This window comes from Lethenteron reissneri, chromosome 32 (genome assembly GCF_015708825.2).
Source record: "Lethenteron reissneri isolate LAM-NWPU_2019-01 chromosome 32, ASM1570882v1, whole genome shotgun sequence".
In the NCBI taxonomy this organism is placed as follows: domain Eukaryota; kingdom Metazoa; phylum Chordata; class Hyperoartia; order Petromyzontiformes; family Petromyzontidae; genus Lethenteron; species Lethenteron reissneri.
In genome coordinates this window covers 12,818,769-12,832,691 of record NC_083810.1, presented here as the reverse complement: position 1 = coordinate 12,832,691, position 13,923 = coordinate 12,818,769, and the positions used below count along the sequence as shown (strand labels likewise).

Sequence of the window (13,923 nt, the reverse complement as noted above, 5' to 3'; positions counted from 1 at the left end):
GCAACAGCACCCAATCTTTCAGTGCCCATTCTAACAGCATCCCAAAGATAGCATTCAAGCGTTACGTTATTAAGAACGGACCACATTTTAACACGTTGTCAGAGCACAGTGTTAGTAACTACATGTAATGAATACCTCGATGAAAAATTCCGTACGAGATGATCAGTTAATTAAAATTTTAAACACGAGATCACGAGAACAATTTTCAAGAGCGCTAAGTGGATGAACAAAGAATCATACAAATGGATGTATGCATTCATTGAGAAATGAATGGATAGAGAGTTGGGTGTATAGCCAAACTAATATAGATGCATTAATGGGTGTATTCGTGGAGATACATCTGTATGAGTGGATGTATTGATGGATGATCAAATAGCCGTATGGATGAGTCGCTAGCTTCAGACTGTGTTGCAAATCACCGCGCCACCGCTCCAAAAGACATTGGCTCGTCACAGATGCAAAACTTTACCCGGGCAGTTAGCGTGAGTGACAAAGCGCTCATTGAACGCATTTAGGGACGTAATCGAGAATTCGGATAACGATGTTTAAGCACTTTGGTAACAAAACAGAATAGCGATGGGACGCAGGCAACACGCGTTGTGACAAATTGTACAAACATTTGCCCGCAGAGGGCTTCCCGCGTGCTCTACAGGCGCAAATATTGTCTCTCAGTAAGTGGCACATGTTTATATAGAGAAGACTGGCTCCAAGGCTCTACTCAAATTACGAACGCGGTGGAAGGGCGATCACGCGATGAAGATTTCCAACGCGCCGTGCCTGCAGAGAAGGTAAGCTCTTAGTAATCGCTCATCCAAGTGTGACCGACATGCACGCGCCTCTTTAAACAATAGCAGTTAGTATAATAATGAATGCTGGTTTACAGAACCATGTCAATCTACTTTTGAAAGAGGGCACCTCCACTCCGTATTTGTCATGTGGGTTGTTTGACCATACTTCACCATGTTGGTAGTGCAGGTTTATGAAGTGTTGTTCACGGGGGGTGGGAGAGGGGGGTGGAGAGAGCCCATCCAATGATGTTAGCCGTGTAGGTAAAACAATCAATAAAATAAAATAAATGAAAACATTAAATTAAATCACGACGTTTTGGAGGCAGCACAAGCTTCCTTCATCAGGTGTAAAAAAGGGCACAGCAAAATAACTGTAGCGAGAGTTATTTGTGATGAGACATTGTTGTATAGGGTAAGAGGAGTTATTTTGCTGTGCCTTTTTTACACCTGATGAAGGAAGCTTGTGTTGCCTCCGAAACGTCGTGATTTAATGTAGTTGTTTTAATTTATTTTATTTTATTGATTGTTTTACCTACGTGACTTGACCGAAAAAACCAAACAGTATGAATCCTTGCAGTCACGAAAGCTTCAAATCTAGAATGTTAGCCGTGGTTGGGAATGGATCTTACGTCGCTGGGTTCAAAGCGCGAAGGTGCGCTAATAGTCAAACGTGGCATCGGTCTCGTTTTACATTGATTTCAATTATTTTTGGAAAATATTAATGGCTTTAAATCCTGCATGTCTACGTGTGTATGTTATTATTTATATGCTTAAGATAATAGCTAGTGTCTAATGAGCCATGGGAAATAGAGTCATGGACAATATCATTGAGAGTATTTTAATGCTGTAGATCAACATTAATAAAATCTAAGGTTTGAAAATACTGCCAAAATGTTAGTTACCTTTGCTGCTAATTGTTATGATTACAGATGACAATAACGATGGGTGAATGTTAGCTGACAATGCCAAGTCAACCCTGGCTAGGTTGTGAATTGTGAACTCATCAATGGAAGCCCCTGCAGCTCCATAAACAGACCTGCAAACATGCCATTGTCCAACATTGAAACCATCACCACCACCACCGTCCACACAACCACCCGATCCTCCCTTTGCATTGTTCCACGGGAAGCCCTGCAGGGCCCACGGACTCGCCAAAGGAGATGATTGCCTTTTCCTCCTCCACGAGTCTTCACGGGGTGGCACGGGCAACCTCCGCGCAGAGCCGTGCACAGAGGGCCTTCTGGATGACGGTGGTGGTGGCGGGCGTGGCCATGGCGGGTTGGCAGGTGGCGCTGCGTCTCGCCGCCTACTACGCCTGGCCCACGAGCACTTCGCTCACGCTGCACTACGTGCGAGACCTCTCCTTCCCCGCCGTCACCTTCTGCAACTACAATCGGTGATGACGGCGCGCGATGAACACCCGTGTTAGCCAGCGCACGTGCACCCTCGGCAGGTCCGTCACGTGCGTCCGTGCGTGCGCACTCCGCTTCAGTATTGGTTCCGTAGCTCGCAATGGGCGCATCATATCATGTGAGAATGATTACACGGTTGTTTTTTTTAATTGTCTCTCTCCTATGTAATGTGTTGAAATGACCCCGGCAACTGCTGGACGTTGCTTAGTTCAGCTCAATGTGAAATACATTATCCTTGGATTGAATCATAACATTGAATCATGGCAATTCACACATTCGCCAAATTAGGTAAGCATTACCTTCTGTCATATATGCACGTACCGTGAATCCATCTTTGTATCTACCCATTTATCCATACATCCATCTATACAACTGTCCAATTATAAGTCTCCTAATCCATCCATTCATCGACCAATCCATTCATCAAAGATGAGCAGCTGATGAAAGCCACGCAAGTTGCGATGCTGCTGCAGATTCTGGAGGACGGTGGATGGATGTTGTATGGGTGATGGATTATTGATGAGTTCCAGATTTGAAGTTTTCGTATTGATGAGTTAGTGATAATGGATAGGTGGATGATGAGTTTGGTGAATGACCGGTTGATGGATAAGTGATGGCTCGTTGAAAGATGGGTGGGTGGAGCGATGGCTGGGTGATGATGCGTGGGTGATTGCTGGATGAGGGGCTTTGTTAGTTGATGTTCAACGGATGGGTGGAAGCGTAGTGACTGATGACGACAGTGACAACAACGATGACGACAACGTGGACGGTGACAATGACAGCAAACGACGACGGTGACAATGGCAACGTTAATCACGACGAAGACAATGACGTCAAACAGCGACGACGCGGGCTGTGCGTGACACAGGTACCGCCGCAGCTCTCTGCAGGGAACCACGGATCTGCTGGCCGCTCTCAGCATCCTGTCGGCCGGCGTTGTCGACGAGTGGCCAGAGGAGGTGGCGGACGAGGTGCGCCGCTTCTGGGATGAAAACCTCAACTTCAGCACGCGCACCTTCACGCGCAAGCACGGATTTCAGCTCAACGCAGCCTCGCTGCTCGAGTGCAACTTTAACTCCAGGCCTTGCGGACCTCAGGTGGTCAAGTCCGGCTTCAGCGCTTGTGGTTCAGATGGCAGAGCCCCCCTCCCCCCTCGGCCCCCGCGAGCGCGTGTCACGATGCACAGTGGAGGCGTTCGCCGTTGTCTCAGAGCCATCCCACACGTGGCTGAGATGGCTGAGCTGGCACCGCTAAGAACCTGAGTTTGACTCCGGGTAGCCCACCTGTGGTTGAACCGGGTTCTCGAGTGCAGTGAGTTTGATGGTCGTGGTCCACACACAACCCCACCCCCCCTATCGCATTCATGTTGATTCTGCACTTTATTTGTATAGATTACAGCTGTCAGAAATGATTGGTTTTATTGTCACGCTCCGAACATTACTCTTTGTAGCAGGGGCTGAGAAAAGTGATGTCTGCTACGGTGCGGAACAGCGGTCACTTGAAGCGATCTCGGAAGTACTGGACACCTGTGAAAAAAAGAGCTTTATCGCTGATCGGATTCCTCCAGCATAAATATTTTTATTCTGAGTAGCTCTGTGACATCATTTTCTGTGGGCCGTTCTCTAACATCTGATTGGACACTTGCGTCTCGTGACATTATACTGATCGCACAATTGGGATAGAATTTGAAAAAAAATCTAAGAAACAAAGTGTCTTCTTGACCCTGAGCCAGCGGTCTATTAAATTCTATACAGTAGAAATAAGTGAGCTCAAATGCAGTGAAGAGCACCAGAATAAATTCAAAGTTACCAACGTGCATATTAGGATCCTTGTTAAAATTAATTAACGCTCACCAGAGGAAATAAGGAATTAGGTTTAGATGATTCAATTTATAACCAGGTAAGAGCCCATTATGATAAGAAGATTAATTTTCAAGGAAGCCCTGATGTTCAGCAGACATTTTTTTACGGAAACCAACAGGGCTTAATTTCAGCTGGGTCTATCCGGCGCAGTCACCCGCCAAATGTTCCAACACGCTGCAGCACACCACATCCAGTATATCTCTCGCTATGGACTGTGGCAAATGACTCACGTGCCTACTCCAGTCCACCGATGACTCAAACATATCCAGTGAGAAATCAAGATTTGAGTATGCCACTATTCTGGAAATTATGATACGTGAAAACCAGCCTTCATAATCATCGTCATCATCATCACCATGAGTTTAACCTAATGCACGTTAGCAAGTAAATTAAGCGATCTTGTATTTTATTAGGAAGTTGAACTATGCCATTAGAAACAAAACATTGGTTTCATGGTTTTGCAGTTATCGTGAAAACTCGTGCAGTATCTTCGGACGGACGGACAATTTTTTTACACATTTAGCGAAAAGCGGCCTTTGCACTTGCTTAAAATCGTAAATAAACGCGTTCATGTCACTGCCCAACCCCAACTGACGGCACCACCCCACAGGATTTCCAGCACGTGTTCACAGAATACGGCAATTGCTACACATTCAACGGCGGCTTCAGTGAAGAACAAAGATCGCTCAAGCAGAAGACAGCCGGAGCTGGGAAAGGCCTCCAGGTCCTTTTTGATGTGCAGCAGGTGACCATCAGAAGTTTCATCATTATCATCATCATTTTCAGTGGGTTTTCATGAGTAATGGTTGTTCATCGAATGATGCTGGGTGGTCTGATGTTATAGGCAACCCAGCAGCAAATTCATCATCATCATCATCCATGATCTATCCATTGCTGTATTCAGGGCTCCCCAAGCTGCCATCATCTGTCACGACTCATAAAATCAGGCAACGCAGCAGCATTTGTTTAAGAGGCAACACACCACTGATGACATTCAGAAATCCCATTTGGTGATAAACTACAATGTTACTTTAACTGAATGTAGTGAAAGATACCCTAACTTGTTTATTATATATTTCTGTGTAAATGAGTCATTACTGGTACTCGGTGAAGGTATGCATAATGAAAACTATATAAATAAATAGATAAACATCTATTTTTTTTCAAAAAGGTAACATCTCATTGAAATGGCATGCTTCTTTAAAAAAAAATCAGGGTAAAAACAAGAACGATTTAAGCAATTATAAATTACGGCAATTATAAAATGCTAAATTATCAATATTGGAGTGAAAGAATCAACTGGCTTATGACGACTGTCATCACAAATATGCGCTTCACTCTGATTGCAGTCCTTACACCGACATATAAACATTTCCACTGTGCAGGTGTCACCATATTGCAGCTCTAATTTAACGTTCATTCTGAATTTTCTTCACAACCTCAGATAACAAACAATATCGAATAGCTCACTGCTGTTCTAATATCCATTTGTGCAAGGGCGCTGGCCATCCTTGATCAGAGCAAACATCTGCCATCTAGTGGAAACGTGTGGGAAAAACATTGCAGTATTAGTAGGGTCATGTCCCATTCACCATGCATTTGTTTTATTGCCTCGACATAAGAGATGTTAACTACCTCGCCTGGTATACAGGATGTCGTGGGGTTTGATCCCGACCCTGATGCCTGTGTATTTGAAGTTTTCATGTTCTCCCCGTGGTTGCGTAGATTTTTCTCCGTGTCCTCTGGTTTTACCCTCGACATTTCGAAAAAAGTGTTTGGAGTATTTGGCTGCTATACATTTCCACGTGATAATCCACTTCATTGGGCTATCATTTGTGGCCAGGTCGCTTCCGAACAGAGCGATATATCTCAGTGGGCCTTACCTGGTAAAATAAAATAATCGCTTATCGCAGTAATAGTTTATAGCTCACGTTATTATGGAAACCATCTTCGCTCTCACGTGTCGTGATTGTGCCCTCGTCACGGGAGTGTGCTGTGCTAATTGCGAGGCGTGCAGTGGGACTACTGGGAGAACCCCGAGTTGGGCTTCACGGGAGTCGGGATCCGTCTGGTTGTGCACGACCCAGACGAGCCGCCGCAAGTGGAGGCACTCGGTCTGTCCATTGGCGTGGGGACCCAGGCGTACGTGTCAGTCCAGCACACCAAGGTATGTACACACGCATGGGGCATGGGGCAGAGGTGCGAGTAGGTAGATTCGTACCAGTGGCATAGCGTGCTTGGCAATGGGAGCCCTTGTACACTTTTCTGTCCCCTGAGTGACTGATCTGTGGGCTCCAGTGTAGTTGAACAGTCTGCACACATCGATAGCTAGGATTCATAATTAAGGTTTTTGGGGTTAGATCGCGTAAGTATGAATGCGTCATAACCCTCCACCACCCGACACAGCCAGTAAGGTTTGTCACATAGACAAAGCGTGCTAATTAGTTACTATTTTTACAATTTGAGTTCGACGTTTTGCTGGTAATTACATCCAGCATTATTGAGCCACAATCGTGAAGCAATCCACCTGTTTACAGTCTTGAACCTTACTGGCCGTGTCGGGTGGTGGAGGGTTACGACATATTATACTTACGCGGTCTAACCCAAAACCCCTTATTATGAATAACATTGGTCATGGAAACCTACGTGTTGGATAGCTACGATGTTGGTTTGCACGCCTCGCTTCAGTAGCTGCTCAGCTGTGGAACAAGCCCAAGATCACCTTCCAGGCTGTGAGATGTCACGCTTTCTCCTTTGCTGCGTGCTCTTCACGGAAGGCAAGAGCTTCCCGTAACCAGAATGGGGCTTGTCCAGTGTAGTGCACTGAATAATGAGGCAACCGAGCAGCAATTTGTAAAAGACCACATGGCTAAATAGACTGGGAGAGTCTCAGCTGCTCCAGTATTTTGCGCAGTGGCACATTGGTGGTGTGGGGGGCGCTGGGCACGCAGCAAAACCACCGTGAGCTCAAGTCCCGGTTGGAGGTAGACTCATCGCTTGACGCTTTCAGGCTTGACAAAGCAAATATCACCACTTTATGGGAAGTACACCGCGTTTGTCCTATCAATAGACTCACTGCTGCCATAAAAAGAATGTGAAATTTCTATTTCCGGATGTTAAAAGTCCACCATGGGCCTGCTCCCACCGCGGCCCTCCACAGTTTTTCCCCTCTTGTCTGGCTCGACTCCTTCACGCGCTCTCCGCTCCCCCGGCAACCCAAAGCCTCCTGCCAGAGTTCTCTCCCACGGCTGCCGCTCCATCCATAATTAGTCTCGACCACGATATTGTTGCCATTGATGGCATTTTTTGTTTGCTGCGTCTCGTGCAGAGCATCAACCAACAGTACCCGTGGGGGGACTGCGACCCCAGCAAGAAGTTGCAGTCCCCGGCGCCTTACAGCATGGCGCGTTGCCTCCAGGAGTGCGAGGCTGACTTGGTGGAGAGAATTTGCGGCTGCAAGCCCTTCAACTTCCCAGGTGCGTGCACATCACGCAGCACATCAACAACATCGCACAATTGTGTGCGTTTTTTTTTTTTCACAGCGCGACGTGCCCACAAGCCGACCTGTTGTTGCTACGCGCCGTGCCTACGCAACTCCGTTCCGAGTCACATTGGGAATGCGGGTCCACAGTTGAGTCCTTTTGAAGTCGAACTTAAAATGTATTTAATTCTAGATTTTAAGTTTTCGTGACTGCAAGGATTCATACTCTTTGGTTTTTAGGTAAAGTCACGTAGTTGTTTTTTTCATTATATTTTTTATTGTATTATATATTTTTTTCCTACGTGACTTTACCGAAAAACCAAAGAGTATTACAATTTATTTGTTTGCGATTAAATGGAGCGTAGATTCGGTACAATATTCATAGTTTCAAAAACTGCAGGGCGCTAACTTCAGAGGAGAGAGAGTGACCTCCCCCTCGAAGAGAGGGCATTATGATAGAAGGCCTATGTTTCTGGAGCAGAGATTACGTGGCCATTATATGGCAGTGCAGCAAGTAGGTTCATGACCTCGCAACCAAATTTTGAGGCACCAAACGGTGAGACTTGTCAGTGTGCCCTGGCTGGAATGGTGGCAAACAAGCTACACCTCAGATGATGTCAAATTACTCAGTCGCGTTGCATAGTCACAAGATTTTAAGGTCTCCGTGATAAAGTCTCGCGCCGTAGGATATGCGATGAAGCACACACGTGGCCCACAGTTTTGGAGACATAAGTTGGCAGTTCACGCAAGTTTTGCGGAACTCTCCAAAAGCCACTGGGCCGCGAGCTGACAATTTGATGACCGTGCAACAAAGTTGGTTCGTGAACTCGTCTGTGTGCCGGAAGCACCGAGCGCTGTCCCGTTGCGTGCGTCGTGGGATTTTATCCGGGTTCTCCGACTTCCCTCCCACGCGAATCTAAATGGTCAAGATAAAGGAATGGGAATGGGACAAACGTGGGACAAGCGTCCCATTGCAAAATTCTCGTGATAAGGATCCTCGCGGTTCAGCGATGCCTTCCTGGATGGAGGAGATCTCCGCCCGCATTAAATATCACAGAGCTCTCACCTGGACGAACATGCATCAATAAACTGAATGGATATTATATCGGCAGGTGTGTCCTTATGCCCGACTGGAGACACTGCTGTTGTTGTTGTTGCTGCTGCTGTTGTTGTTGTTGTTGCAGGTGACATAGAGGAGTGTTCGTTGTACCAGCACTACTACTGCGCCCGAGACGCGTTGGGTACGTGATGTCCTCTGACGCATGCGTGTGGTTGATTGTAATGCATTGTTTTCTGACCACGACAACCACCACCAAAGTGGGCGATTGGAGTGGTTGTCTTGTTGTGGTAGCGGTGGTGCAGTTGACTGATATTGGTGCTGCTGCTGACGGTGCTTTGTGATGGATGCATGCCTGGTGATGACAGTGATGACCAACTACTATTTCGGTAATGATTCTCACTTTCCCCGATTGTATTCCGACTGCCGTGAACTTGTCCTGAAGATTATCGGCGTAGTTTCAAGCGAAATGTCGCGTATCTTATTGCTAAATTCGGTTGTGAGAACTCTCCTTAAACTCCCGGTGAGTTGAAACAACAACAATGATAATAAACGCCACGTTAAATGCTTTTACGTGTAACAATGTATGGCTTTGTCAGGTGGTGGAGGGTCTTACGACATAAATTTTGACGAATAATTACGTGACCTAACCAAACAATCAATTATTCATCATGAAGATTTTGCCGATGCTGCTTTTGCTGTTGCTGCCGAGTGTGCTGCTGATGCAGCTGATGCAGCTGATGATGATGGTGCTGTCGATGGTGCTGATGATAAGCTGATGATGATGGTGCTATCGATGATGCTGATGATGATGCTGATGGTGCTGTCGATGGTGCTGTCGATGATGCTGATGATGATGTTGATGATGGCGTTGTTGATGTCGATGGTGCTGATGATAATTGCGATGATGATGGTGCTGTTGATGATGCTGATGATGATGCTGCTGTCGATGATGCTGATGATGATGCTGATGATACCGATGCTGCTTGGTCGGTGGCTGAGCACCTCCGGGCTGTAGTTCTCTCGCAGGCGCAGGGGATGTGCACGGGGGGGTCCCACTTGTCGCAGTGCCCCGTGCCGTGTCTGCAAAAGGGCTTCCCGTCCTCCGTGTCCTACGCCACCTTCCCGAGCCTGCAGGCATCGCATCGCTACGAGAGATCAATCAACCACAGCCTCGCCTACATGAGGTGCAGCCCCACACAGCCACAGCCTCGCCTACACGAGGTGCAGCTCCACTCAACCTTAGCCTACATGAGGTGCAGCCCCACACAGCCACAGCCTCGCCTACACGAGGTGCAGCACCACACAACCTTAGCCTACAAGAGGTGCAGCCCCACACAGCCACAGCCTCGCCTACACGAGGTGCAGCCCCACACAACCTTAGCCTACATGAGGTGCAGCTCCACACAACCTTAGCCTACATGAGGTGCAGCCCCACACAGCCACAGCCTCGCCTACACGAGGTGCAGCTCCACTCAACCTTAGCCTACAAGAGGTGCAGCCCCACACAACCACAGCCTCGCCTACACGAGGTGCAGCTCCACTCAACCTTAGCCTACACGAGGTGCAGCTTCACGCAGCCACAGTCTCGCCTACACGAGGTGCAGCTCCACTCAACCTTAGCCTACACGAGGTGCAGCTCCACTCAACCACAGCCTCGCCTACACGAGGTGCAGCCCCACACAACCACAGCCTCGCCTACACGAGGTGCAGCCCCACACAGCCACAGCCTCGCCTACACGAGGTGCAGCCCCACACAGCCACAGCCTCGCCTACACGAGGTGCAGCCCCACACAGCCACAGCCTCGCCTACACGAGGTGCAGCCCCACACAGCCACAGCCTCGCCTACACGAGGTGCAGCCCTACACAGCCACAGCCTCGCCTACACGAGGTGCAGCGTTGGTGTACGGTGATTTTTTTCTGCAATATTTTGCTGTCATTTCTTGGATTTTCTGTTTGCACTTAGTCACATATTCACTTTAAGATGTTTTTTGTTCATGTTTTTTGTCTTGTTGCGATGCACCCGATTCAAGAGCCGAATGGCTCACAGGGCTATACCTAATACATGAACTTGAACTTGAACACAACCACAGTCCACGTCCCCCCCTCCCCGACCACAGCCTCTCTCCCTTCCTCCCTCCCCGTCAACAGAACCACAGCCTCAACAGAGCCTGAATGGCGTACAGCCCAAACCAACCATAGCCATCATCACAACCGCAGGATCTCCCCCTCCGTTTCTACACAGAGGCAGCCACAAACTCCCTTTCTTCTCCACACAACCACGCTCGGTTGTCTCCCTCTCCTCAGCCTATCCCCTCTCATCAGTCACATCCGCAATCAACAGCCGATGCCCTAGAGACCTCGACAGTACAAATGAGACGGACGTTCAAGGTGAGTCGGGGTAAGACGGGAACACAGAGCGGAGGCGTTAGTGGCAGAAACGAACGAGGTCAGAACGCGTAAAGCCAGACAATGTTCGAGCCATTAAATAATCGATGCTTAAAAAAGAACAAGGTATCGAAACGTCGGGAGGAGACGCATTAGAAGCCAACTTGAACACACACATTCATGTTCCCGTTATAAAGCACTAACCCTACACCTATGCCTAATCGGTGGTACATTTTGAGTCACTCAATCACATCGATTCATTTCCTTCGACCAAAGCACCCAGAATGCGCCCACTCTCGCCGGAGCTCGCAAGCTCAGCCGGTTCGAGCCTGGTGGATAGCGCACTCCGACGGGCACTTGTGGGGCTACGTCGTCAGGAGAGGGCAGTGCTGTAAAATCGATTTGTTGTATTGTGTAGTCTGTACGATGCCTTCGTCAAACGGCAGTGACCAGCGTGGTGAAGTATGGTTAAATAACCCCCCCCCCCCAATGACCACCACGACCCGCACGGCGTGGTGATGCCCTCAACTAGCAGTGGATTGCCCAACGCGGCTGTACGAGTTGTACATTGGAGCCCGCTGGGATGGTGCACGTGTTACGCGTGTCTCGTTACATCGCATCGAACCCCCACCACGGCGCACCTTTCTTTCCACGTTGAACAATAAATGCAATGCGCGCCCGTTAACTGAACATACTTCCCCGCCGTGGTCAGTGCACGTGGGTGAACGCGACGGTGCGTGGACGTGGAAGCATAGAAGTGCAGTACAAGTTGAACGATTTCTTCGGTTCAAATACGATTGAACGCGCTGCACGCGCCCGATGTTTGGTAAACAGGTGCCCACACGACGTGGCGTGCCGATTCAAATTCGGACGGCGGCCTTGTGTCCTGGTGTTGGGGTGTGTTTACCAATCATCAGGCACGCGCAGCACGTGAATACAAGTTTGGTAGATGCGGTTCCGTATTTGATGTGTTGCCCGATGTGACCGTCTTATCAACAGAGAAAACCTGGTGTCCATCGACGTTGCGTACACGGATCTGAGCTACGCGCTCATCCAGCAGCAGAAGACCCTGCCAGAGAGCGTCTTACTCAGTGGGTGGTCCACACGACCGTGGCAGGGCGTCAAGCAGACATAACAGACGCAAACATCACTCAACAATGATTTCTTATCACCCCCCCCCTCTCCAAGTAACACATTCCTGCGGAGGGAGCTGGTAGGAACGTTGGGTTGCTCGGTCAATGGCCTGCAGGGTCAACGGCGGCGTGGTGTATTCCGCAAATATGCCCGACTGTGAGGGCGGGCACAAGCCGGCGTGAGTAGGTTAAACGTTAAGTTTTATAAGGGCACCACGGGGTGACCAGCTCCTCCCCACCCAACCCCAAACCCTCCCACCCCCCACCCTCCCCACCGAGCCCATCCCCACCCAGCCCCTCTCCACCCTCCCCACCCAGCCCCACCCTCCCCATCCAGCCCCTCCCTCCCCACCCAGCCCCTCCCTGCACGACGGACGGACACAATAATCCCCTGTGGGCTGTTGGAACCAGTGGGTTCCTACCAGTATTAACTCGTGTGTGTGCCACGGCTCCGTCTCACGGGGCAAAGGAATCTCCATTTGGAACCCTGCAGGTAGCAAGTGCATCACACGATGTTCAAGGGGCCTGGAAGATGACTTCCCACTTACGCACCAGGAGGGATCTTTTGTGTCCCGCAAAGAATAATAGTGACACACGGCGGTGAAAATTATACATGTTAAGTCACAAAGGTGGAATTTAGCCAAATCAAGTGAGAAACCAAATGTAATAATGAATGGATATTTTATTCGTGCAGTCATTTGTAGATAACTGGGCTGAGACCATCTTGATACATTTGTGAAAGCGGTTGAATAACAAGTAACATGGCACCGTATAATGATGTACTTTAGATTACGTACGTTACAAAATATCCTTCGCTAAATTATGTACACTCCAGCCTGGGCGGTTGTGTTAAACAAAACCAATCAATGCCCCATCCCCGGAGCCAAATCATATCCACACAAGACGCTGCTTTATTCCCACTTAACATCTACGGCCTCACCCAGCCCACCCACTCTCCTGCATTCCTCATTACCCCCCCCCGCATCGCGATGTAAACGAGGCTCCCTTACCTGTTCAATCGTCGCTTGTGGACGAGAGCGTGGACAGGGTAGCTGCGCTAAGCATCACCGTATGTGCGCGCATGCAGGCGACATCGGAGGACAACTTGGGCTGTTTGTAGGCGCCAGCGTGATAACCATCATCGAGGTGCTGGAGTTCGTGGCTCGCAGCGCCGCAAGGGCCCTCAATGCTGCCGCTTCCTTCCTGAGCAACCGCGCAGCCACCTGCACCAAGACTGCATTGTCACCTCCCGTGCAAGGCTAAATGATCATTTCCAATGTCATTATTCCCCGCCGCTAGCGCGGTTCCAATCCAGCTTGTGGACGTGTCCAGGAGTGTCATGGAGCGCACGTGATGGCAATTGAACGGGTTAGTTTTCTATACAAGGACAGTCAATCAACTTGCTCATCCCAATTACTTTTAATACACCAGGTGAGCTACTGAGCTTGGGTTAATCATTTTGAAGTGCCCTTTTCAGTTATTAATTTCCGATAAGCTCCACTCAATGAAAAGCATCGTTGATAAACGAGTCATATAACCTATGACCCTCAAACGCATCGAAAACATTGGCTCGTTTAGTGCTGGACAATTATCGTTTCACGGAGCTAAACAATGTATCCAGTGAGAAGCTACTTTCCTAAGTAATTCTGCAATGTTAATAAGTCAAATGCATTTCCTTAATAAAAAAAAATCAACAAAATGTTCTACTCCTGTTATCTGCCGAGGAATCAAAAACCCCCCGTAAAGCCTTAAGAGACTGCTGGGGCAAGTGCGATTAAGCGAACACCGATGAAGACACGAG

General features: G+C 48.6%; 1 protein-coding gene across 1 annotated transcript; it reads left to right on the top strand.

The window, feature by feature from the left end:
* Nucleotides 1-745: 745 nt before the first annotated feature.
* ASIC5 (acid sensing ion channel subunit family member 5) lies at nucleotides 746-13,527 on the top strand. Its single transcript, XM_061564145.1, has 10 exons — nucleotides 746-788; nucleotides 1,918-2,184; nucleotides 3,069-3,297; nucleotides 4,673-4,807; nucleotides 6,080-6,229; nucleotides 7,391-7,538; nucleotides 8,728-8,784; nucleotides 9,619-9,787; nucleotides 11,989-12,080; nucleotides 13,210-13,527. Exons 1-10 carry the CDS (start codon nucleotides 754-756, stop codon nucleotides 13,383-13,385), a joined length of 1,458 nt encoding a protein of 485 aa, XP_061420129.1. The 5' UTR covers nucleotides 746-753; the 3' UTR covers nucleotides 13,386-13,527.
* The last annotated feature ends 396 nt before the right edge of the window (nucleotides 13,528-13,923 follow it).

What these genes read in the sequence shown, in the direction of transcription:
- ASIC5 (XM_061564145.1), top strand. Translation starts at nt 754, where the DNA reads ATGAAGATTTCCAACGCGCCGTGCCTGCAGAGAAG. An exon ending in CCAGGCCTTGCGGACCTCAG is followed by an intron (nt 3,298 to 4,672) that starts GTGGTCAAGTCC and finishes ACCACCCCACAG; the next exon opens with GATTTCCAGCACGTGTTCAC. An exon ending in GCCAGAGAGCGTCTTACTCA is followed by an intron (nt 12,081 to 13,209) that starts GTGGGTGGTCCA and finishes GCGCGCATGCAG; the next exon opens with GCGACATCGGAGGACAACTT.